General features: G+C 43.6%; 2 protein-coding genes across 7 annotated transcripts in view; one reads left to right on the forward strand and one right to left on the reverse strand.

Annotated features, from left to right (window-relative positions):
- scrib (scribble planar cell polarity protein) overlaps positions 1-10815 on the forward strand; it is a 74355-nt gene extending 63540 nt beyond the window's left edge. For 2 of the 6 annotated variants that reach the window (XM_071525821.1, XM_071525822.1), the window contains 9 exons: positions 244-294; positions 1220-1379; positions 1477-1696; positions 1976-2065; positions 2157-2339; positions 4799-4938; positions 5159-5196; positions 7447-7501; positions 8484-10815. In XM_071525821.1, the coding sequence (XP_071381922.1) occupies positions 244-294; positions 1220-1379; positions 1477-1696; positions 1976-2065; positions 2157-2339; positions 4799-4938; positions 5159-5196; positions 7447-7501; positions 8484-8620 (1074 nt within the window). In that variant the 3' untranslated portion in view covers positions 8621-10815. Of the gene's footprint in view, positions 1-243; positions 295-553; positions 722-1219; positions 1380-1476; positions 1697-1975; positions 2066-2156; positions 2340-4798; positions 4939-5158; positions 5197-5759; positions 5835-7446; positions 7502-7640; positions 7671-8483 lie in introns of all 6 variants that reach the window. The other 4 variants (XM_071525817.1, XM_071525820.1, XM_071525818.1 and 1 more) reach the window with 4 other exon arrangements.
- A 654-nt stretch (positions 10816-11469) lies between these two features.
- On the reverse strand, positions 11470-22102 carry kif9 (kinesin family member 9). The gene is made up of 20 exons (XM_071525854.1): positions 22007-22102; positions 18059-18224; positions 17571-17677; positions 17220-17450; positions 16964-17047; positions 16741-16833; positions 16230-16377; positions 16025-16089; positions 15837-15914; positions 15621-15689; positions 15113-15217; positions 14949-15004; positions 14576-14663; positions 14256-14389; positions 13759-13938; positions 13431-13639; positions 12807-12986; positions 12546-12661; positions 11782-11897; positions 11470-11557 (listed from the first exon to the last, which is right to left on the reverse strand). The coding sequence occupies exons 1-20, from the start codon at positions 22100-22102 to the stop codon at positions 11470-11472; spliced, it is 2409 nt and encodes an 802-aa protein (XP_071381955.1).
- Between the last annotated feature and the right edge of the window lie 1882 nt (positions 22103-23984).

A 23984-nucleotide genomic window follows, 5' to 3' on the forward strand; every position in this document is an offset into this window, starting at 1 on the left:
ACGTGCTGTGGCGTGTGGAATGCGTTCATCGTTGGTTTTGTACTACAGTGCCATCGGCTTTCACATTGGTGTTTTTCCATTTGCCCATCCATGTGTGGTTCCTGTACTGATGTTCAATCCCCTTTTTATATTTTATATCCCGGCTCCTAATCAGCCTGCCTGCTCTCTTCCTCTGTGTTTGTGCTGAGTCTGAGGTTCCTTTGTTGTGCTAATGCTCTGCCCCTTCCTTCCTCTGTCCAACAGGATCTGTATGGTGTGAGGAACAATGTTCATCCCAAGCAGCCTTCTCCAGAGGTGAGTAGCTCCAATGAAAGTAATAACCCAAATATTTGAAGCACATCAGCAAGCACACAGTTGTCTGTCTATAGTATTTAAGGACACGTAAATAGTGAAACTGCAGCCGAATTCAAGTTCAACAACACTGTATTGAAACCCTCTTGGCAAGAAATGTTAATAATCTATATTTACTTAAAGAATTGCTCAGTTACCCGCTGGCCCTCAGTCATGTAATGTTAGTCTGACAGCCTGGTGACACCCTATGTGGCCTTTTCAGCCTGAGTTGATCAACGAGGTGTTTGATGATGGGGTAGGAGGTCATGAGGGAGCTGGCAAGGGTCTGACTGGCAATGTCTCCCCCCGGCCCTCCCTCTCCTCTGACCGCCGGGAGTATTTGAGCCTGGCAGCGGTGCCTCGCCTCTCCAGGCCCTCCCTGGAACTGCAGGTACCCACTGCCTCCACCACAGCTAGAGCAGCCCTATCCTTCATTTGGGCCGTGGTTCTGCAAGGCTTGAGCGGTGGTGGTGTCCCTATTCCCCTAGAGTGGGAGACAGCCGTGCTACATTTGTCAGAAATGGGACTGCCAATGATCTGACTTTGAATCAGCTTATGGTGTGGGGTTCTGATTTGATTGCTGATGTTTTTTTTTTTTGTCTTTTTCCTACTTGCAATACTTTCCTCTGGCATCTCTCACATTTTCCTTCACACTTTTGGCAAATGGCTCAGCAGAAATGTAAATGGCAATTTTAAAAATGAATATTTTAACAATCAGCATTCTTTGTCTTGAAGTCTGGCTGACCTTTCTTCGCTGCATCATCTGTAAATGTTAACAGTTGTCATCATGCGTACTATTTTACTACTACAAAATCTAATGCCAAAATCTCTTCTATTATAACCTTTATCCATTCCTATTATAAGCTTTATTTCTCTCACTACCCTGCAGACTCCCTCTCCCGGTGGAAAGGACAGTCCAGAGCAGCGCTCTTTCAGGGACAGACAGAAGTACTTTGAGATCGACGTGAAGCAGCAGACGCCGGACAAGCCCAAACCTCGTGTCTCACTCGTTGGAGAGGATGACCTCAAGAAAATGAGGGAGGAAGAAGGTCAGTTTCTCTCCCTTACATATAACAAAGAAAGGTCTCTGACTTGACTCACCTGCCCTGTAGATTTACCAACCTGTCTCTATTCACCTCAACCCAGAGAGGAAGTTTGAGCAGCGGGCGCGGGAGTACCTGCTGGATGAGGACGAGGAAGACGAGGAGGAGGACCTGGCGAAGCAGGTGGCGGAGATGAAGGCCACCGGCAAGGTGCTGCTGGACGGAGTGGAGTACAAGGTGGAGCCGGTGTCCACTCCGTCTCGACACTGCTCCACACCACCAAGCTACAACGTTACACCACCTAGCTACTGTGGCAGCTCAGGGTAAGAAGGCACATGAATGAATATTTAAAGCTACAATATGCAACTTTGTGCCTTGAGGCAGGAAGCCCCAAAACGTCCCAAACATAATTGCATAGCCAATTTCAGGCAAACGTCGGGGTTTAGGCACATACACACAGGGTCACAGAGACAGACTACTAATGTATGAGTATGTTATTTATTTTATTTTTATGTCAAAAAGTTAGATATTGTAGCTTTTAAATTTCATCATGTTTTTTCATTCCTTCAGCTGATTCATCTACCTTCTTTTTATCTGTGTAGGCCGTCCTCAGTAGATGGAAAAGGAGACTCCCAGAGGAATTCACTGGAGGAAGGCTTCAGGTTGGAGCAGCGGCCCAACTCTATGACTGGGTAATTAAACGTGCAATATTGCGTCTTTGTATATCTGTGTCTTGGTGTGTTTCTTGTAGCATATAACACTACTGCTTTAATGTCTTGTCAGTCTGATCCCGGTGTATCCTGGGGAGTCGGCAGCTCCCATCCGTACAGCCAAAGCAGAGCGCAGACACCAGGAGAGGTTGCGCATGCAGAGCCCAGAGTTGGCTGTTGCCCCCGACAGGGACCTGTCGCCTGCTGAGAAACGAGCTCTGGAGGCTGAGAAGAGAGCCATGTGGAGAGCAGCACGGTAAACACAGTCATACTGACTTGGAGGATAAAATAGCTAATGTTGTCAGGTCTCTTTCTTTGGTTTTACCCTGCAACTTATCAGTTCTGTGTTTCCTTTCCTTAAGTTTCCTTAAAAATATAACTTCTTACCTTTTCTCCTCAACTTATACTTCTAGCACTTTTCTATCATACATGAGGATTCTAGGGAGAGGATTTGTTATCAGTAGGGTTGTGTATCTCTGCTTCTTCGATTCAATACACAATATGGAATTAATGATTCAATGCACCTAAGATGCGTTTTAAGCAGTCACCAATTCAATACAATTTGAGTCAGTCCTGTCTTGATGCAATGCAAAGCAGTGTGATATGATGCAAGTCAATATGGTCCGGTAACAGTCCTATTTTACCTCTACTATAGTTTAGCCACTGGTTGCAAGAAGGAATCTCTGGGCATAAATAACTAAATCCAGTTATCCAGCTTCAGTAATCGATTTAATACCTTTTTCATCGCAAGCACTACCGCTAGCTCCAGGTGAAGAGGTACAAGCAGAGACTCTCTCTCCCACAGCGAGTCCTTAGAATGGGTCACAAGTTAGACGTGCTACATGTATATTTCACTGCTGCTCGACCTTGTTTTGCATATTGCCACACTTTTATCAAGTTTTCCATGCTATAAACCCCGAAGTGGGTCCACACTTGCAATTTATAGATATTTGGTGCGTCCTATATTTGCTCGTTTATTTTTGACCAAACAATGGGCAAGGGAGCACTGAAGGGAGGGGGGGGAAGTTTGTTTTCTTTGAGCGAGGGGCGGGAGGGACACGTGACGTTAACCTTCACTGGGCTGACAACACTGGCAGAGACAAGCATATGGACTCGGAGGGAGAGAAACATACAAGGAGTAAATGACATTATTGAGTGCTAAAATAATTAAAAAACAGATTCACCTGTCATATTGGGCTTTTCTGATAGAGAGAAGCCTGCATCGATTTAGCTGCGATTCCCTCCCAACCTTTGCCCGATACAAGCTGTTTGAATCGCAATGCAGCCGTATCTTAGACATTATCAGTCATCCTTGCACACCTCAGTATTGGTTTCTTGTAATTTTGGTGGTTGAGGAATTGAAGCTTGATTCTGCTGTTGCACTCACAAGTTGCTCTGGATAAGAACATCAGCTATCATGCCCAAAATGTAAAGTATACTTTACTTTTCCTTGCTGTTCCAAAGCTGTGGCGTATGTCAGTGGTAGAGGGCAAATGACCCTGAACTTCTGACGCAGATTTCCTGACTCACAGTTTGTCATCCCGGTCAGTAACACGGTTCAGTCATGTCCCACCAGTTCTACATCCAGTCGTCCCAAACACAAGTTCACTGTTGATTCAGTGTTGTGAGAACACCAGCCTGTGTTTGTAGTTGGTCCGTCTCCGCTCTCTTACTGTTTTCATGTCTGGTAAACTGATCTCATTGATTCTTCCTGACTATCTCCTATTTGTGTCAGTGTTTTACCTTCCATTCTCTGCTTTTCTTCTCTTTTTCTGTGTGTGCCCTGCCCGTATCTTCCTATCCTTCCTTCCTTCCTTCCTTCCGTTTTCCTTCTTCACCCTGGTATACTTCTCCTTCTCCTCGTCCCATTCCCTCCTCCTCTCCCTCTCCTCCTCCCTGGCCGTGCGGGGCGCAGGCCCTATGGTCTAGAGGAGGATGTTAGGCAATATGAGCAGGACCTGGCTAAGAGGCTGTACCAAGCCCGGGTGAGGGCATCTCAGGGCTCGGCCGAGGGCCCCGAGCCCCCCACCGCCTCCTCTACTTCCTCCTCTGCTGCCTCCCAGCTCAGGTCTGCTCCTCGGCCCCAGCTACCAGGGCCAGACGCACGGCATTGTGGGGGTGCTGTGGGGTGCTGTGGGGTGCTTTGGCGTTATGGGCATTTTGCTTAGGGGTAGAAGTTTTCTAAGGTCCGAGCAAGCGCTCACAGCAACGCTGTGACAGTGCTTCAGCTGCCTTTTTTGGTGCTGTCTTGCTTCTGCACGTCTTGGCTGTATCCATTGCTAGCTTCCTCTGGTTCCCCCTCTCTATTCTCTGTATTGTCACCCATCCCCCTCCCCCACCCCCACCCCTCCTTTCCACCACTCTCTCTTTTCATTTCTGCCTTGCTGTTCTCTTGATTTACATACACCATTATTTGTACTAACACACAGCCCACAGTAAAGTCGCAAGCAAGATCTGTGAGTTGAGGGTAAGCCTACTAGCGGTAGGTAGTCCTTATCCTGGAATGCATCCCTCTTTTATTGTGCAGTTGATTTGGTTGTGTGTAACAGCAAACCAGGACAAGGAGCACCCAAATACTGTTTCTAGTAGTTATCAGCACTATTACAATACCCACGTATGGTAGTGTGCGCCTCTGCCAGTGTCTCTCTCTCTCTTTATCATTCCTCCTGTTTCCTCTTTAATTTACCCATCTGATTATGTCTCTCTCTCCTGTAGAATGAAGTCTCTGGAGCAGGATGCACTAAAAGCTCAGATGGTCATTGCCAAGTCTCGGGAAGGGAAGAAGCGCGGCACACTCGACCAGCTGGCAGAGTCGCCCTCACCAGCCCCGACACCCTCTCCCACCCCCATGGAAGGTGGGTCACCCCTCCATACTAACTAAACCTATCGTTTTTTGCTCAAATCCATGTCTGCATCAAGATCAATTTCTTTATATTTATTATACTTGATAATTAAAGTGACTTTGATACTAAAACAAAGATGACACTGTCAGCTTTCAAATCTATGGCTAATCGGTTTATCAGTATAGGCTTGCCTTTCTGTTTTCTCACTTCACACTTTGTTTTTCTCTGACAGAGCTCAGTCCTCGAGGAGTAACCTCACCTGGCAGGCTGGTAAGTTCTATACCCCCGTCTTGTTAAATTTTCAAGTTTTCAAATTATTGATGTTTCCACTGGCCTTTTTGTCAGGGTGAAAATAGGTCAGTGTTCTCCTTCTGAATGGACCTGGAGAGCTTCAATTGTCGCAAGAATTTCAAAGCTGTAACTTTGACCTTCCCCTTAATTTAAGGAGCTTTAATTCATGAAAGACGACATTTACAGCGGTCGATTTACAAGCCGGGAAAGGAGAAAGAAAAGTAGATTGGCTTCAAAACACATTGACATTAATCCACCATCTTGCTCATTATCACTCTAGCCAATCTGAGCTGAGAACATACTGCTCTCCCTCCATATGCCACATTAGCCTTTCTGCCTCCTACCTCTCCCTTTTCCATTTCCTCATCCCTTTCCCTCTTCTTTATCCCTTCCCCTCTCCTCTCCTCTCCTCTTCCCTCTATCCACCCTGCTCTCCTCCTTGCTGCACTCTGTCCTACTCCTTTTCTCTCTCTCCCTCCCCATCTCTGTTTTTTCCCCCCCGTCCCTCTACCTCTGCTCATTCCTGTTTGCTATCCTTCTAGTCCCTGTCGTCAAAGAAGTTTGACTACCGACAGTTTGCTGCCATTCCTTCTTCCAAACCCGTATACGACATCCAGGTATTGGCTGCATGCTGAGCTCCCGGGCCCCAGCCGTCTCCCCTCCCCTGGCTTTCCCTGCTGCCTCTCCCCTCTAGTTTCTCTGTTAATCAAGAGGCGTCAGTGCAACTGCAGTCTAGGTTTTGGCTCAGTGATTGATCAGTACCTCCTGCTCTCTACTGTGGGGGCGTGGCTCACTAACTCTCATTTGCACAGTGAAGAGAGATTCAAGCTCTCAATAATGACGCACCAAATCAGCCCTGGGTTGTCTGATTTCTTGTTTTTCTCACAAGAATATGCTTCACTCTCCCTCCCCCTAGTCTCCCACTCACCACTCACAAACCTCCAAGCATCTCTAGCAGTAACCATTCATATCCATCTACCTTTCAGCTATCTAATCAATCACAAACAAGTCAACATTAACACTCACCAGACAGTTATTTGATCCCACTAACCAAAATTGGTTCCGGGGGGAAAATGGCCACAAACTCTGCATCTCACCCACTCTCACATTCACTTCCACCAGCTGCCTTGTTCCACGCATGGGCTGTTTATCAGGCAGAGGAGTAACACGTCCTCCATTTTAAGATTTCCTCTCATACTCTGGCTTCTGACACATCGATCTGCACTGAAGGTCTCCTCCTGCATTCTGTCACTTAACCAATAAAGCTCAAGCTATACTGGAAGCTTTGTGGGGCTTAAAAGCTTATTAGGACCATAGTTTTGTGCAGGGCAGTTTGGATTAGTTGGCGTCTTCCTGCTCTGTGTGGGCGAAGAGACCAGAGGGGAAGCAGGGGAATCCTTGAGTGATGCTGGAGTGAGCAAAGCTTGTGTTGAAGTGGTTGTGGTTTCTGGTCAAGTATCTGTGGTTGTCTGTATCACTGTCAGTCTGGGCTCCTCTGAGTTTGGGATCATATGTGGTTTTCTAACTGTTGACCCCAGTTTGCCTACATTGTGTTGCATTGTTGGCCTCCTTTTTGGTGGGTTTAATTTACTTGATCTTGCTATATGTGAGTGTGTTTGCACTGTGTTTTAGATTCCCACACAAATTAATGTGACTATGTGTTTGAAAGCTGTGTGTTGGTGTCAGGGGGGCAACTATGACTCATTTCACATATTCTGTTAAGCTTGCATAGTAATGCAAAACAAACAGCTTTGTCAGAGATTACCAGGAAATGTCAAAATGTAATCTAACCAAATAACACATACCAGTGTTGCTATACAGTAGCATCACTGTACAGATGGACAGCAACGTAACAACCTGCTGCCTGGTTTTCTTTTCTGTGTCGGTGACTGTTGGCGCTGTACTTCTGCTCTGTTTGCCTTCTCTTTGTGGATGTGCCTACACTATACAGCGAGCCCCGGAACTGATGATCTAACTTAACCACCCTCTCCTTTAACATGCCAATCTCTCCTGGGGAAATAGTCATGTAGAGGCACTGGCTCTTGTGGTTCTGGCAGATTGGGAGCGTCAGCGCTGCCTCCTAAACCGGCAGTGAGAGTTTGGCACAGTGCCTCGCTCTCTCCCTCGCTGCCAGCCCCACTGCTCACATGGTGACGGCTTCCCAGGGGACACAGGGTACAAACACACCCGCTGCTCCTCACTTACTCACTCTCTGTTCCTCTCTTCCAGTCCCCTGACACAGTCGGCGACATACAGTTCATCGACGACGGCTCCAGCAACCCAGGTGAGTGCCGGAGCCAGCGCTGTTCGGTGTGACTTAAGTTTGAGTGAAAATGGGCTTTGTGGAAGCGTAAGTGAAAAATGTGAGTGGGTTAACCAATAATGTACATATTACCCCGATTTCTTCTGCCCCTTTGATTCAGGTGACTACCTGGGATAAGCAGCTCCTATTGGTAGGATTCGCACACTGCGTGCGTGTTTGTGTGCTTGTTGGTGTGTGCGCCTCTCTAGGCCGAGTATGTGGAGTGCGTGAGCAGTGTATGTATGTTTGTGCGCTTGTGTGCCTGCATGCACCAGTGGGCTTATTTTTATGTGGGTTACGTGTGTGTGTGTGTGTGCGTTTCTACTCTAACCCTGCTAGTCCTGTGGTAAACCGTAGCGTAGTCGTGGGATGATGCTGTTACAGAAATCGGACTTGCCTTGAGATGGGTGTCTCTACCTGGGTGTGCTTCGCCTGCTGCTGTTCCACAGGTGTCGCTGGTCAGACCAAAGTGGAAGAGACCTTTTGATTGGTGTGTCCAACTAATCCTCCTAACGCTAACCAAGACCCAGACTGTGCATGAAGACAGTTGAAGGGTTGAATAAGACAAATGATTACAGAAGAGTTAGAAGTGATTCAATGTAGTTCTTGAAGTCACTGAGATGGAATTGACTCCTGCTCTGAATTTGAACACTGAGTCCAGTGAAGTGGCCTGATTCACCTTTTAGTCATTCATTGCTACAATATTCTGTTTTAGACGTGATGGTTTCCTGCTGCTGGTCTGGATGTGGGGCTTCTCTCGCAGGTTAAAGCATCTCTTAATGGACCCAGCTGCTCTCTCACCCGCCGCACAGGAATTATAGCCCAATTTCTCTCCGTGCAACTTCTTCCTCTCCCCAGCAGGTGTTAGGGGGGGAGTGAATGTCGGTGATAGAAGCTAAACTGCCGCAGCTCGTACGTCTTATCGTTTCTGAATCTCTGTTCCGTCTGTCTCGTTGCTGCACAGTTCCCGCTGGGAGCCCCGAGGCCGAGGTTCCCGCCGCACTGCCCGCCACCTCGGCGCTGGAGGAGATGGCGCTCTACAGCAACAAGCGCAAGCTGAGGCAGGGTCGCCGCAGCCTGGAAACCGCCGTGCCCACATAACACCTCACACAACCGCGAGGAGAAATCTGAACACGTGACACAAACACACACACACACACACACACTTAACATGCACTGTGGAATACGTCGACAAACACACGTGCATCCAGAAGGAGGCGCAGAGTCACAATACACTACACACAGTGTCAGTAGATTGAGAGCGTTGTTCTCCCATATGTAACCACTGCAGAGACTATGAAGCTGATAATCGCCACACACACACACACTTATAGTCATATCCTGCGTGCCAGTCTTGCCTTTACAGTCTGCGGATGAGTTGGCACAGATATCGCCCAACAATCCCCTTAGGGCAAGAAAAGGAGCTAGTGTGGTTAGCTAGCATTACTACTTAAAGACCATTCTCCTTTCTTTTTTGGTTCTACACTCAGTTTGCCTATTAGAAGCTGAATTATGTCAACAGGAGGTGACTGATGTTTTTATTTTTGCACCTCCACTGATTTTGCTGTTTAAAAAAAAAAAAAAAAGAGAGAGAGAGAAAATGTACTGGAAGAGAAAAAGAGTCATAGCTGTACTAACTTTTCGAATGATATTTTTTTGAGGCTTTCAGTGAATAGATTGTAAAATGTCAGGGTTTTTTGAGACTTTTTGCGCGGGGGAGGAGTGTATATATTGAGTGAGGAGGGAACATCCTGCTACCTTCACAGTCGCAAATGTGCAGAGCATTTTAAAAAAAACACTACATATCGTTATTGCACTGCCACTGATCAGCTTTTTAAGAAATTCTATCTTAAGTAATTTATTTTGTTTTTAGCATTTTACTCAAATTGAAGGCCTTTCTATTTTACACTGTTGTAAAAACCCCTGTCCTTTTTAGCACAAAGGATGTTCGAAGCGTATCACTATTTATCATTATGAATGAATTTATCGAGAATCAAGACTTCAAAGCTTTGAATGAATGAATCGCATATCACTTTCTATCATATCATATTCTACTTTGTATACACTTTTGAAATCCCTATCGATGTATTACCAGAGTTTTTGGGAGACAAGCATATTTACTAATTAGATAGCTTGAGCAAAGCCTAGCTGATATCTCTGCGTGTAGAACAAACACGTCGCATCCACATGTTTTGCCTCCGTGTATTGAGGAATACTCAACAGAGCATCTGCAGCTTCTCTAGTCCAGATTTATTGAATTCTGTTACATTCCCTTTGTAGAGAATACGACTACACTGGAGATAGCAGCATTGAGCAGACAGTTTCACAGATATTCATTATTTAATTCAGGAATAACTGTTAATGGCTCAAAACTTCAGACAATTTCGGGAACATGTATTTTCAGCACCATTTATTTACGGTACTTTCCCTGCCCTTTTTAGGGTTGTTGTTTTGTTTTTTTAATCAATGTGAATCTCACTCATTTCTATCTTTTCATATCTGGAAGTATTCCAGAATGACATGTGAAGGTAGCAGGTGTTGCTTTTTTTTTTTTTTCTTCTTTTTTTAAAATCTGTCTTTTGGTTAATTTAAATCTGATGCCACTGAAAAATCCTTTATTATTGTGTGAATAATGTACAAATACTGAAAGGAAAGCAAACTTTGGGTTTGAAACTGAGCCAGTCTTGGCCTAGACCAAGCAAGTGTCTGGACTGCTAACGCATCTGGGTTTGGACAGGCTTGGTACCGGGAAGCTCTCTGCATGTATATTGGTTTATAAATGGGAGAGCCTTCGAGAGGCAGAACCGCTCTGTAATCCCTCTCAAGACATCTGTCTCATTCGGTCATTCACTTCACCGCTTGACTCGCTGTCAGTTTCTGTATCTGACGGGTATTTCGCAGAATCACAACATAGTAGCATATGTGTTAATTTAACGTAGGGTCTACTAATCATAGCTTTCCATGTTGCTCTCACTGACTGAAATTCAGTTTGGTTGATAACATTTGCGAATGGCTGATATCTTTTTCTTTTTTTTTTTTTTAAACTTACAGTAGGTAAATCTTTTTCCAGACAAGTGGTATTCACTACATTTGTTAATGCAGTGTTTCAACTTTTTGTGTTATTCTTTTGTCTTGAGTTCTCTTTGGGGGCTATTACTTCCAAATAGGTTGGAGGGAAAGGGTCAGAGGTCCTAGGGTCAAGGGTTAGAGCTCATACAAGACTGTAACTAGTGAATTTGTACAACCAAAGAAGTCTATTTTGTGGTTCAGGAATAATAAATTTTACTTTTCATTTAACAAGCTGATTCATTGCATAGTGTCTTTTGTGCTTGATAAATGTTCATTCTGCCACTCAGTAGGAAATTACAATACACAGAAAATGCTTATGTAAATTCAGAATCTGATTCAATGGTATGAAAACAAATAGGCATCTTTTTGCATCCTCATTCTGATCCAGGCACAGGGAATGGTTGTGTGCAATTAAAGGAAAAATCCACCCTAAAACACTTTCACACTTTAAAATAACACTATTGGTGCTGTACCTTTATATTTCTGGGTCAATTTTATTGTTTGGTGCGGCATTTTTTCTTCTCATGGATAACTGATCAGATGAAGACGACGTGACGTTGGTTTTCTCGACTGGAAAACCTCTCCGCTATCGCTATTGGTCTCTCCACCTACATGTAAAACCTACAGCTCGAATGCTCAGGCCCATTCTCTGAGGATTGCTGAAAGGCATTCTGGGAAATGTAGGAAACCACCAACTGAAGTAGAAGTGGATGAGGAAGGTTGTGGGAAACATGTGGGTACAGCATAAATTACATTTTACCACTTCATCAAAAAAACATCATAGATTGATGATACGTAAGAGTGTCCGAGGGTGGAATTTTCCTTTAAGCTTTCGCCAGGATGTCGTAGTTGTTGAACCATTCATTTCACATACACCTCTCTTAGGTAATGGGGAGAATTGGAGGGAGTTTTTTCCGTCCGGACCCCCTGGAGGAGCTCCTCTGCACTGGAGTCAGGGATAAGGCTCTGCTGCTCCTCTGTAGGGATAGAAGACAAAGATTTATGTGTTATTATATCTGGAGTTTATTATGGATTGTTTGGTATCTTCCTGGGAGGAGAAGGGTAACTAACTGGTTGGCCAGGTGGGAAGACATGACCAGGACATTTGAGTCGGGACCTTTCCAACTATTCCTGGATCATCCACTTTCACGTTATTACACAAAATAAAAAACCTTCACTCATTAGAAGTAAACTTGATACCCACCCGTTTCAGAATCTTGTGGCGGGCGTTATAGAAGGAGACGGCGCTGGGGCTGTCGACAAGAAGCTCATGCTGCAGCCGCTCAAAAAGCTCCTGGTCATCCTCTTCCTAAGAACACCAGAGAGTCACGACCGCAACACAGGAACACAGTTTACTCACAAACTTTTCCAGTAAACTTCAGACAATCAACAGTGATTTATTGCCCCTTGGCTTCCACTGCACCTCAGTATAATCCCTGTCAGCTGAGTGGGACTTGCTGCCAAAATACATAAAGCCTGCACACAAGCATCTGTGCAGACCTTTGCTTTTCTTTTAAGATTTTCCTTCATTTACAGTGTCGGCTTTTAGGGAAACCATCCAGATGCATTTTTACCCTCGACATGGGAGATATTGTTTTGTGAACAGTCCTTACGCACATCCCACTTCTTTGGTGCTGAGCCAAACTGTGTGTATCACAGGCATCTGGTTTGTAGAGTAATGGCTCGTGACTCTTGTTGAATGCTCCCAACAAATGTATTTAGTTACATAGACAACGTTTCGATCCCAGTGGGACCTTCGTCAGGTAAACCAGAACATTGGCAGGGTGACTACACATATACCCACACCCATGTAGGTTTACCTGACGAAGGTCCCATTGGGATCGAAACGTTGTCTATGTAACTAAATAAATTTGTTGGGAGCATGCAGCAAGAGATATTGTTTTGTGCCCAAAATAATGACTACACTCCCATTAGTGAAAGTGTGAGGCAGACTCACTTGTGTTAGTGTCTTGTCCATAGTTATGATCCCAGACTGCATTGGGCCTCCTGTTCTTAGCATGGCCAGCACCTCCTCAGGCAACAGGAAAGACTCCTTATACCAATTCTCAAACTCTGGGACACACATGGGACAATTGTGAGTAAACTTGACTTCTTTCCAAGTGGCCACCTATGTTTTTGCTATTAAAAGATATAAACTGTAAGGAATGCAGCGGTTGCAAAAGGTTTTGAAGAAAGGAAATACAGCGTTGGTGCTGACCGGTCAGCAGGCGCACCCTGCACTGGTCCACCAGGTGCTGGCAGTAGTTGAGCTCGGCCTTGGTGCTGCGCAGCTCCTCGTATCGCTGCCGGTACCGGGCCTTCAGCTCTCTGAGGTGCAGCACCAGAGTGACTTCTGGCTCATCCAGCACAGGCTCCCCCTCCATGCTCACAAACTGACCTTCACACACAAACAGACAGACAGGGGCAAATTTATTACAATGGCCTTATAATTCTAATTTTTTATAGGTCTGCTCCTCATTATTGGGGGGATTCTTTTTAGGGTATTTCTGTTTTATTAGACAATATACAGTAGAGTGAGACAGGATTTATAGGAGAGGGAATGCAGTAAAGGTCATGAGTCTGATTTATATCCATGGTGTTAAAGGCTCATGATATGTCTTGTCCCACTTATACTTATGAGTGCAATTTATCAAGAAACTGACAAATTACACACTCTCTGCCACAGGTATAAGTCTGATGATTATAATTCCCTAAACTGCTTTTTGTTGTTTGATTGCCACAATCCAATCAGTCTCAACAGGGGCAAGGCAACCAAGTCAAAGCATCTGCCGCTCTCCTGCAGTATCTTCTTGCTGACACATGCATGCTGCGTGTTAAATACCCTGGCTCGCTCTCATGTCCTTGTACTGCTGTATGGAGGCGGTGGTGCGGTCGATCTCTCTCTTGGCAGCGTTGACCTCCGCGGTGAGCTGTCGCAGGCGGGCGCGGCGCTCCAGCAGCACGGCCTTGTTCTCCTTCAGGATGCCGTTGATCGCGCTGCCTTGCCCCGCCTTAAAATCCTCAAAGGCTTCCGCTTTAGGTGGGGGGGACCTGGGTTGCAGGTTGGGGGGGTAAAACACAACACGGTATCCCATTTGAGTTCGAGGACTACCAAAGATATATGAACATAACGTTGAATAGACGAGGCTATAATTACATGTCACACATACTCTGTGCTGGTGGGTTCTTTGCTCGGAGGATGTGACTCCTGTGTGTCCTGGCTCTGGGTGTCTGGTTCCTGGGCCTCCTGCTCCTTCTCAGGTGTCTGGACACGGTTCAGCTTGGATTTGGATGCACTCTCCACTGGCTTCCCTGGCACTGGGCTCCCCGCACCCTGTTTCTTACCCTGGCTGCAGAATCTCATAGAGAGTGTCATAAGGATAACTATACGACTTAAGAGTTTTTTAGTCTCCTGTAGGGTTAGAACGATGTATCAGGCAAATATCGTCCTTTTATTTATTTAATTGTTCATTTAAGGCCTAATGTATCCCAGAGGTTCCCCTACCATTAAATAGGTGAGGTTGGTCACCCTGTTTTAAAGAGCTGCTAACCCACCAGAGACATTTTGTGTTGGTTAAATGTAACATATTGAATGTGACTAAAAATATCTGTACTAGCCTTCAAAAACCCATATCAGTTAAACTCTAGTCTCCAGCCCGTCACTCACCTTACTGTGATCGTTTCCCTGGGCTTCTTGGTCTTGGTCTTGCCAGGACCGGCGTGTCTCTGTGACGGAGCGGCCGCGCCCGCCCCACAGCCGCCGTCCTCCGCTTCCCCCACGCTGCCTTTGGAATCCCACTCCTGAAGAGTTTACGGAGCAGCATCCAGTCAAACCTCAATCACAAATAATCCCTTCACTAAACACAAATCTAAAATAAGCACACCTGATACTAAAAGAATAGTAGAATAACATTGCTGATGTCTTTGATGTGGAATGTGGAATGTGGAAGCAGGTTGCCCTTATCCATGAATTAAACGTTGACGGACCTTGATTGCCTCTGAGTTAGCGTTTTGGTCTTTCTCCACCAAGTCGTAGGTCTGACACAGCTCAGCCTTCACTTTCTGCTCCTGCTCCCTACTCACCACACACACACACACACACACACACAAAAATCACTTACTATTAACAGATAATGAGCTTTGCTCCAAAATGAGATATCCACCATCTGAAAAAGTTAAATCTACACTGAAAAAACCTTAAAAGCACAAAATTTAAACAAATGATTGCACTTACAGTAGTAAGTTAAGTCTTTCAGTATGAAGTGAATAATCAACTTCAGGTAATGTTTTTTTTATTTTCCAAAAGTGGATATATAGTGGGGGTTTTTTCCTCATAATAAGTTCAGTAAACAATACTCACTGCACTGCAGACTTGAACTGGGCAAACACCTCTTGCAGCTGCCTGATGCTGATAATCTGAGAAAGAGATGTAAGGGCATCAAAAGACAAGACGGTGCCAAGCCAAATTTTGGTATATCAGAGAAAATATTGACAGTTGTGTCTGTTTCCTCGTTATGTTCTCACACTGATTTCCTTCAGGCTGCCGTCTAGGTACTTCTGAACCTGGCTGTGGATCTCGGCCACCTGGGCCTCAGACAGCGGCTCATACATGGTGTGCGGCCTGTTCGCCTGGTGAAGGAAGCACAAGGGCCATTTATAATTCAAATATGAACCAGCTGAAATGTGCTCTTTCTTCAACATTGTAAAAATACCCAGACGAAAGCACAAAAATCTTGTACTTCAACACACTGAGATACATCTTTCATCCAGTGTTTAATTCAAAATAATTGCTATCATATATTTTAACATAATTTGATAATTTTTTAAGCTTAATAATGGATGATGTGAATATCACGTCAGCACCTTTGAAACATAACTGCTGATTTAAAAGTGCTGATTTGAGAAACTTGCTCTGTTACATTGTTAAAACAATGTAACAAGCTTTAGGCAAGAAACGTGGTCAAACACAATAAACCAATAGTAAAATATAATCAAATATGTCTCACTCTTTTCCCTGCCAGGCTCGACTCACCAGAGTGTTGTAGATGGACAGCTCCTCTTTCAGCATCTGGACGACCTTCTGAAGTTTCTTGATCTGAACCTAATCACAACAATCAATCACATGTGAACCCTCTACCGTCTGACCACTGACAGATAATGCAAACTCTAAGCACAGAAAGAAATATTCAGGCCCAAAATGCCTTGTCTCATATAGATCTATGGAATATGTCAGATCATGGGAACTCACTGCAGGGTCCGTGTGTTCGTTAACAGCAGGATCCGTCCGGACGCACTTCATTCTGCTGGCAAAACGCAGCGTAGAGAGCTGCAAAGAGCAGATTAATGATCACAACACTAGCATCCATAGTTGAATTGACACAAATTACAGTAAGAAAGAGGCAGCTTGCTCTTTATGTCATGTATTTCAGTGCTTACTGTTTCTTCTATCTGCGCAGCCTCACCATAGATGTTGGCCACAAGTACAGTGTTGCAGTTCCCGCCTACAGGGAAAACGCAAATAGTCATGATGTGAGAAAGGAAGACCATGTTTTATCGCACATTTCTAAAAAAAAACCCAACACAGAGCTCAGGGCCACTGTGCCATTTTGACTAGCGTTGTTGTCAGGCCCAGCAGTCTCACCCAGTGAGTCTTTGAGGGAATGTGTGAGCTTGGTCTGTCTGAAGGGAACGTGGTCTCTGCGGCGGTCTGCCAGAGCCAGGATGGCCTGCTCCAGGAACGACAAGGACTTGTTGATGTACATGGCTTCCTTTAACATCTGGCCCTCTGACTGGAGCGCACACAGCAAGAGAACAGGAAGAGATAGTTAAGTTATTTAAAACACAAAAGTGAAGTGACATGACAAAACATGGAGAAAAGAGAAAATTTTCAATTGTGTGTAAATTAGATAAAAATACCTCCCAAAGGTATATTCCTTTATCAGGATCCCTTTAGATCCCCAAATTCAACAGCTATTATTTTAGCCAGCCAAATTTCTTTTTAGAACAGAATGGATGGTGTTAATTTCACACATTGCCTTAGTCAAAGGGTCCAACATCTTTTGCAAGCGGCAATTCCACTCAGTTCATACCTGGTAGGCTGTGCAGAAGCAGTCACTACAGAGTAAAATGAAGTCAGATATTTAAAAACTCACTCCAGTCTTTCCCAGTCTCTCTGACCCAGCCAGATCCACCAGATTCAGCTTGGAGGTGATGTACTTGGCGTCAGACAGAGTCCGGGAGCGAGACTATGATCGAGGGAAACCGTTTCTTACACTTAAAAGAATGGCTAAAAAATGCAAGTGCACCAAGAGTACAGCAAACCCTTAAAAATTGGCAGATAGTGGAGTAAACCATTGAAGTAATAAGGTCCTATACCTCAATATGCACAGTGAAGATACAGTGGGACCTGGACGAGTTCTTGTTCAGGGCGTGAGCTCCGATAATGCGATTCATCTCACCCTGAGAAAAGACAGAACGTTACTATAATATAAGAGACTACTATAAGAGACACAAAGCTCTCACCTTTAAAGGAATACGAGATAGTTACTCATTCACTTTTTGGGGTGACCTATTACCTGTTAATAGTGCATTTTTCCTATAAATTTGAGATTTGCAGCTGTAAACCACAAACCTCAAACAACAGGTTCAGGGCCTCCTCCTCACTGTGGACTGGGTGTAGAGACAGACCTCTGATGAACACTCCTCCGCCCGGTTCCTCCATCACCACCATGCCCCGTGGAGGCAGGTCTGGGGCGCCCCGCACCGACGACAGCAGGTCAACCAGGGTCTCGTTGTAGATCTCCAGGTAGGACAGGTGCACAGAGAAGGCGTGCTCAGATCTCTTCTCCACCTCCTGGAACACCTGAAGACCACATGGGAAAGGCCAGAAGATAGTCTCCACACTCACTACGCCACCCTGCTGCATAGCATGAAGGGGAATTGGTAAAAATGACCTTTGACCTTTGGAGAAGGTGTGCGTTACCTCCTGAAGGGCCCGGGGAATGATGCCTCTTTGTTTGTATGATTCTGTGGATCCTGTCATGGTGTAGGTCTTTCCAGAACCTGTCTGCCCAAAGCACATCACAGTACCTGACAGAAACACAACAAAAGATGATATATCGCCCATATGTAAACTTGTCGGCAAATAAGAAAAACAGCCTTGTTTTCAGATTGACCACAATGCATTTTTGTGTTTATCCAGTGGGTTTTGAAAGGCTTTCATAAGCCCAAGGATGGTATAATTCCCTCAACCTATAGAAGACCATGTAATCCTTCAGTTAAAACATGAAAATCACCAAAATTAGAGTTTCAAGTTTTTCACACAACAACAATATGCCATTTGGTGGACACCAATATCACAGTTTGGGTCCAGTGGGAATCAAGGCCCTTTCCCTTCAATAATTGGCTAGTCTTAGCTAGGTTGACCTCAGGTACTCTGTACTATAGGTTTTATACAATGGACAGATGTACCATTATAACCCTCCAGTGCTCCCAGTACGACCCGTCGGCCCACTCGGGTGTACACCTCCTCCTGGGAGATGTCATGCAGGACACCGTCCAGCCGGAAAGACCAGGAGCTCAGCTGGTTCTTCACTGCCAGCTTCCTGACGTCTCTCTTCTGATAGATATTAACTGTCTGAGGAACAGGACACAAAAATAAGTTTAAAGTGTACACTATCAAACTCAGGCATTATCTTTGCATCAATATACCAAATGAAAGTAATACATAAATAGAAATGTTGCTGTAAATTACTCTGCTGTTTAGTTGTGCTGTGATAAGCTACAGGACTGAATATTGAACATATTCTGAATATTTGACATGCATACACACAAGTGCTTTCACAAGATCTTTCACTCATTTGACAAATCCCTTACTGTCACAAGTGGGCCAGATTAAAAGAAAGATGGTAATGGAGGCAATTTATATTGTCTGGCTGAAGCAGCAAATACTGTCTCACCTTAATGTGAGAGATACACTCAAGTAAGTCAAGGGATAAGGCTGTAAAACAGGCTAACCTGGATAAGGATGTATTCATTTTCAGAGTAAGATTATGTAATGTAGAGTAAACCCATCTAAACTCAGTTTACCCACCTTTTGTTTTGCAGAACAGAGTTTACCCATCTTTTTAAAATATAGCCTATTTTTAAGATTCAGCAAGGCATAACAACAAGTTTTCTCAAGTCTTTTCATGTTCAAAAAAGTTAACAATTATAAGCTGATGAATGTAAGGTACAAGCAGTGTGGTTGTTGCTCACAGTAGCAGCAATGCACCATATCAGTAGTTTGAACACGTATAAATAAGCTGATGAATAAAGCCTCAAGTGTCTTTGGCAATAGCTTGGTGAGATAAGTTGGGGCTTGTCATCTACAAGATTGCTGGTTTGAATGCCAGCTCTCGCACTCATAAGTGTTTCTGGTAAATGGACTGCATTTATATAGCGCTTTTATCCAAAGCGCTTTACAAGATGCCTACATTCACCCATTCACACACCGCTGGCGGCAAGCTACCACGCACGGTGCTGGCGCAACCATCGGGAGCAATTTGGGGTTCAGTATCTTGCCCAAGGACACTTCGACATGCGGACTGGAGGAGCCGGGGATCGAACCGCTGACCTTCTGATTAGTGGATGACCCACTCCACCTCCTGAGCCACAGCCGTCCCGTTTCTGTGTTATTCTTCTCAGTAGTGTACTACTAGAACACTTAATAAATAAGATGATGAATGCCAATATGTCAAAACACAGTAATAGCTCAGCAGGATAAACAGCTGGTATATCCATTGCTGCCTGACAGTCTGTGTGTTGGTTCAACCAGTCTGCAATGTCTTTAACATGACTGGTAAAGACGGTGGCTTACAGAGCAGAGATACTGGCTCCTATAGGCCGCTCCAAAGAAATACAGAGCATGTACATACTGCCGCTTCCAAAGAAATACATGACAACAGATGGGCTGCTGTCAGGAACAACATAGAGGTATTCACACAGACACAGATACTATGCGTGATTGACACATTATGTGGAGAGACTAATGCCAAATGTAAGACATTACTCAACATTGGTACTGATTATAGAGTTAGGTTTGAGAAGCTCCAAACAAGGGTATGCTTTTTTACCAATATGGTTGTTTGTTGCTCCAGCTACTGGCAGTGGAGAGGGAATAGAACCAGCCACCCCACGTCCGAAGACATATCCGGGCTCAAACCCACAACCTCTAAAGGACAGTATAGCTGCACAGCGCTTTGAGCCACTGAGTCACACTGCTTTTTGTCAGAGCTATTCAATCTCTGACAAAGAGATTGGCTGGGGATGTTGGCTTTCAAAACTGGTGCTCTTGCTCGAACCGACAACCTCAAAACCTTCAAGTTGCCATCTAACTCTATAAGCCACTGGGTCTTCCTGATGTAGAGCAGTTTTTCTCCGAGCATTTCAATCTTTACTCTGTACGTTGGCTTTCAAAATCTTACTCAGGCTTGACTCCTTAACCTCATAACTTCTGTGCAGCTGTCTAGTGCTTTGAGCCACGAGGGCACAGTGCTTTGCTGCATTTTCATTCTTTTCTCAGGATGTTGGCTTTCAAAAGTTACTTGCAACCAAAGAGTGGAAAGTGGGCCTAACCTCTGAACCCAGAACATCAAAATGTGCTGACAGCTGCCCAGCACTTTGAGCCACTGGGTCATATCGTTGCTGAGCTTGTTTTCTGAGAGCCTTTGATACCAGCCAGCATCCTCTAGATGCTGGCTGGTATCAAAGGCAAGACCTTGGTAACTTTGTGTATCTACTTATCTCAGTCGGCTCAGCTTCTGAACTTGTTCACTGAAAGTCTCAGGATAGTGGCTCTCAAAAAAAGAAAATCATTTAAGGTTACAACTGGGGTTGTGAACTACCATTTCAAAGGGCTCTTGAAATAGTTTATTCCTCTGACCTACTGATTGAAACTCTAGCTTTAGCAGGTTGTCTGAGATCATTTCAGTTTCCTCTTACTGCTGGATCTCAAACCAAACATCCACTCCAGGGGATTGAAACACACAATCTGCTGACCTCTGACTAGTTGCTGATCCTGTTAAGCCAGGCATCCACAGGTTAAGGTAACACAGCCTGTACTGAGACATGCTGTGATAAACTACACCTGTCTTCTCTTGAGAGCTTTCCAGGCTTTCCTCTGATTGTCCAGAGATGTATTCCAAAGACAGAGTAAAAATGCACCTATATAGCCTACATATAGAAGATCAGATTCATAAATACATCCAATCCAGTTAATTAAACAACTATGAGCTCTATTAATTTATTGTGATGTTTGCTATCAACCTAAAATGAATAATGCTGTCAAATAAAAGATTATGGTATCACTTTATAATAACCATCATTAATAAATGGTAAATTGATAGTTAATTAAACTTTAGTTAATAGTTATTTTACTGTTAACAAACAATGAAATGATCATTAATAATGTTTACTAATTATTAGTAATTCTATAATTTATGTTATTTTATCATTAGTTTGTGTAATATAAAATAATTTGTTTATAAATTATATATTGTATCATAGCTGATAAGAGACGGTAAAAAGGGTAAAAAGCTATGATACAATATATAATTTATAAACAAATTATTTACCAAAACAATTTACCATTTTATTATAAAGTGTTACCAAGATTATTGATAAGTCTGGTATAGCTGTCAATATTCATTTTGGCACCAGTGATGGACCCAGACATTCTCAGAAATTAAAGTTGGGGCTTAAGTAGCCTATTCATTTTTTCGTCTGCATGTTTGAACATCACTATATTGGGAGTCTTCAAATTTCAATACAGAAAAATAAATGTAAAGGTAATGCAGGCCACTCAAGATAGGCCTATCATAAATCAATGTTGATTCAATGTTGCCTTTTCAACGCTGAAAAAGCAAACAATTATCCACACTATTGACCACCTTACACCAAACGATCGAGATAACGGGAACGCGCCACAACTCTAGCAAAACTCTCATGATTTTATTCCGACATTGGAAATTTGTCGGCGACAGTGAAATCTCTTGAAAAGTCGTTTGGTGTAAGGTCGCCATTAGTCAATGTTAACTTCACTTTGCATTTTTTCACCTAAACCAAAACGATTCAGATACAACTTTAGGCTACTTAACGATATATTAAACATTGAATCACTAACACCTTCCTATCTGGTTATAGCCATGGACTGTAGGTTATAGCCCTATACAGCATAGTGAATATTATCGAAGTGATGTAACGTTAGCTAGCTAAACTATGTAAGTAATATTTACTTTTTTGAAGATATAGTGATAAGTTAACTGTTATCGCCTACTGGAGGGGCCACAGTTTAAAGTTACCCACCGTTTTATTCCCCACTACGCTACTTCACTTAGTAATATGTTGTCAAGTGGCTTCCAAAGTCCATTTAACACCTACTTGTCCATCTGGAAGACATTCAATAAGACGTTGAGCGAAGTTTGCCGTTGGCCTGATCCGGACAAACACGCCTACTTCGCTGCTGTGAGCCTTCATATCTCCCCTGTTTGAAACACGACAAAAACACGGCAAAACAAAGCCAACCGCTTCACAACCGCTGTGAAATTGTTCGAAAATATGACTTGAACTATTGTTGTAAGGTTTGGGAATAAAAAAAAGCGACATTACAACTTCATTTATCAGTCTTTAAGCGGGATGTGCCATCCATCTCTCCCGTTCACCTTCATGTTTACATTCAGCGTCATGGCAACGAGCGGGAGCGAGGCTGTAGCGCGCGCCCCCCCAGAGTCAGTTGAACTTCGTTATCAGACTAGAAGAAGTGGTGCAGAAAAATACAGTCCAAAATCTAACAGACTCCACCCACATGTGACAGTATTTAAAGTAGGTATGTGTGCGGATAGGATGGTGATATGTGTTGAAGATGAGGGGGATCATCCTGCTGTCTTTGTTGGGCCTTATTCTAGCAGCGCCCGAAACTGTGGTAAGATTTCACCCAAATTTATGATAGCCTACTAAAAAGGATAATAACATCTCACCTATTGCTATTGTTTTTTACTTTTAATCTTAATGAATCTCACTGAGCGTCTTTTACTTTCAGTGGCCACCGGGAAGCAGGAGGCCACTTGAAAATGGGACTGAGTCATTAAATGCCACAGAAGATGTAGGTGGACTTTCTGGAAGCATGTTACTATAATGTTATATTTACCAACGACTAAGAGTTGGATGTTTGGATGCTTGATGTTTGATTAGCTCAGATGAAACTTGAAATGATCCCTCTGAGGGCAAATTGGGCCATTGCAGCAGTAGAGAATAGGATATATACTGTATATAGGACTAGAGCAAATGATGAAGGTATATTCATAATATTGAGGATAATTCAACAAACAATTGCAAAAATTATCAGAGTCCAATACAACATATGTCTGATGGTACATATTCAATAGGACTCATGTTAAGACTAACAGCTCTGATTAGTGTTAAACATAAGAAGAACCAGACTTTTGATTTCCAGTTTTGTACAATAAACTCTGACTTTAACCAAGGACTAGAAGCACATTTTACTGAATTCTATCCAATGATGGATAAACAAGCCAGAGGCAAGGCCTACAGCATGTATCATACTGCTCCAGTTTCTATGAAGCAAGTTCATGTATTGATCTGATTGCTTTATTTGATAAGCAGTGTGTCAATGTCCTTTTAGGAACAGGGCAAACAAATTCCCAAAAGGGAACTGGGCAATGGTACACTATTATGTCCTTTGATCAGCAGGAGTTCTATAGGTTTAATACTTTAATATTTAAGGTTAAATCATTTTTAAAATTAATCTTACTTACTGAGTGTTATGCCTTTTACTTTCAGATGGCAGAGGAAAACAAGGTGCCACCAAAAACCACAGCAGAAGTAGGTGGACTTTCTGGAAGCATGTTACTATAATGTTATATTTACCAACGACTAAGAGTTGGATGTTTGGATGCCAAATCATGGCAGGAGTCAAATCTTGTTGTTAATGGTCTCACCTCCTATGGACAGTTTGATTAGTTCAGATGAAACTTGAAATGATTCCTCTGTGGGCAAATTGGGCCATTGCAGCAGTAGAGAATAGGATATATACTAGGACTAGAGCAAATATTGAAGGTATATTCATGATATTGAAGATAATTCAACAAATAATTGCAAAAGAATATCAGAATACAACATCTGACACCTACCTATGATTGATAGCACATAACTGAAACAGCACTCTTAAAAAAGACCTTTTTCAATACAATTTAGGACAACACACATTTAACTCTTCAATGCGTTACTATCAGCATGTTGTGTCAGTGTGTGTTGTTATGGTGTGTTGGAAAGTAACACACTCGTGTGTTGTCCCTGAACTTTTTGAGAGTGAAATTATGCTACTTTTTAAAGGCTATTA

This window comes from Centroberyx affinis, unplaced genomic scaffold, assembly GCF_046629955.1.
Source record: "Centroberyx affinis isolate AG114_WGS23_722 - 3 ecotype Tasmania unplaced genomic scaffold, CSIRO-AGI_Caff_v1 ptg001340l_1, whole genome shotgun sequence".
In the NCBI taxonomy this organism is placed as follows: Eukaryota; Metazoa; Chordata; class Actinopteri; order Beryciformes; family Berycidae; genus Centroberyx; species Centroberyx affinis.

Excerpts from the sequence above, each read along its gene's own strand:
- kif9 (XM_071525854.1), bottom strand. The coding sequence starts at position 22,102 with ATGAAGGCTCACAGCAGCGAAGTAGGCGTGTTTGTCCGGATCAGGCCA. Across the intron at positions 16,090-16,229 it reads TTCCCTCAAAGACTCACTGG|GCGGGAACTGCAACACTGTA; the intron begins GTGAGACTGCTG and ends TTTTCCCTGTAG. Across the intron at positions 13,640-13,758 it reads AAAGAACCCACCAGCACAGA|GTCCCCCCCACCTAAAGCGG; the intron begins GTATGTGTGACA and ends CCTGCAACCCAG.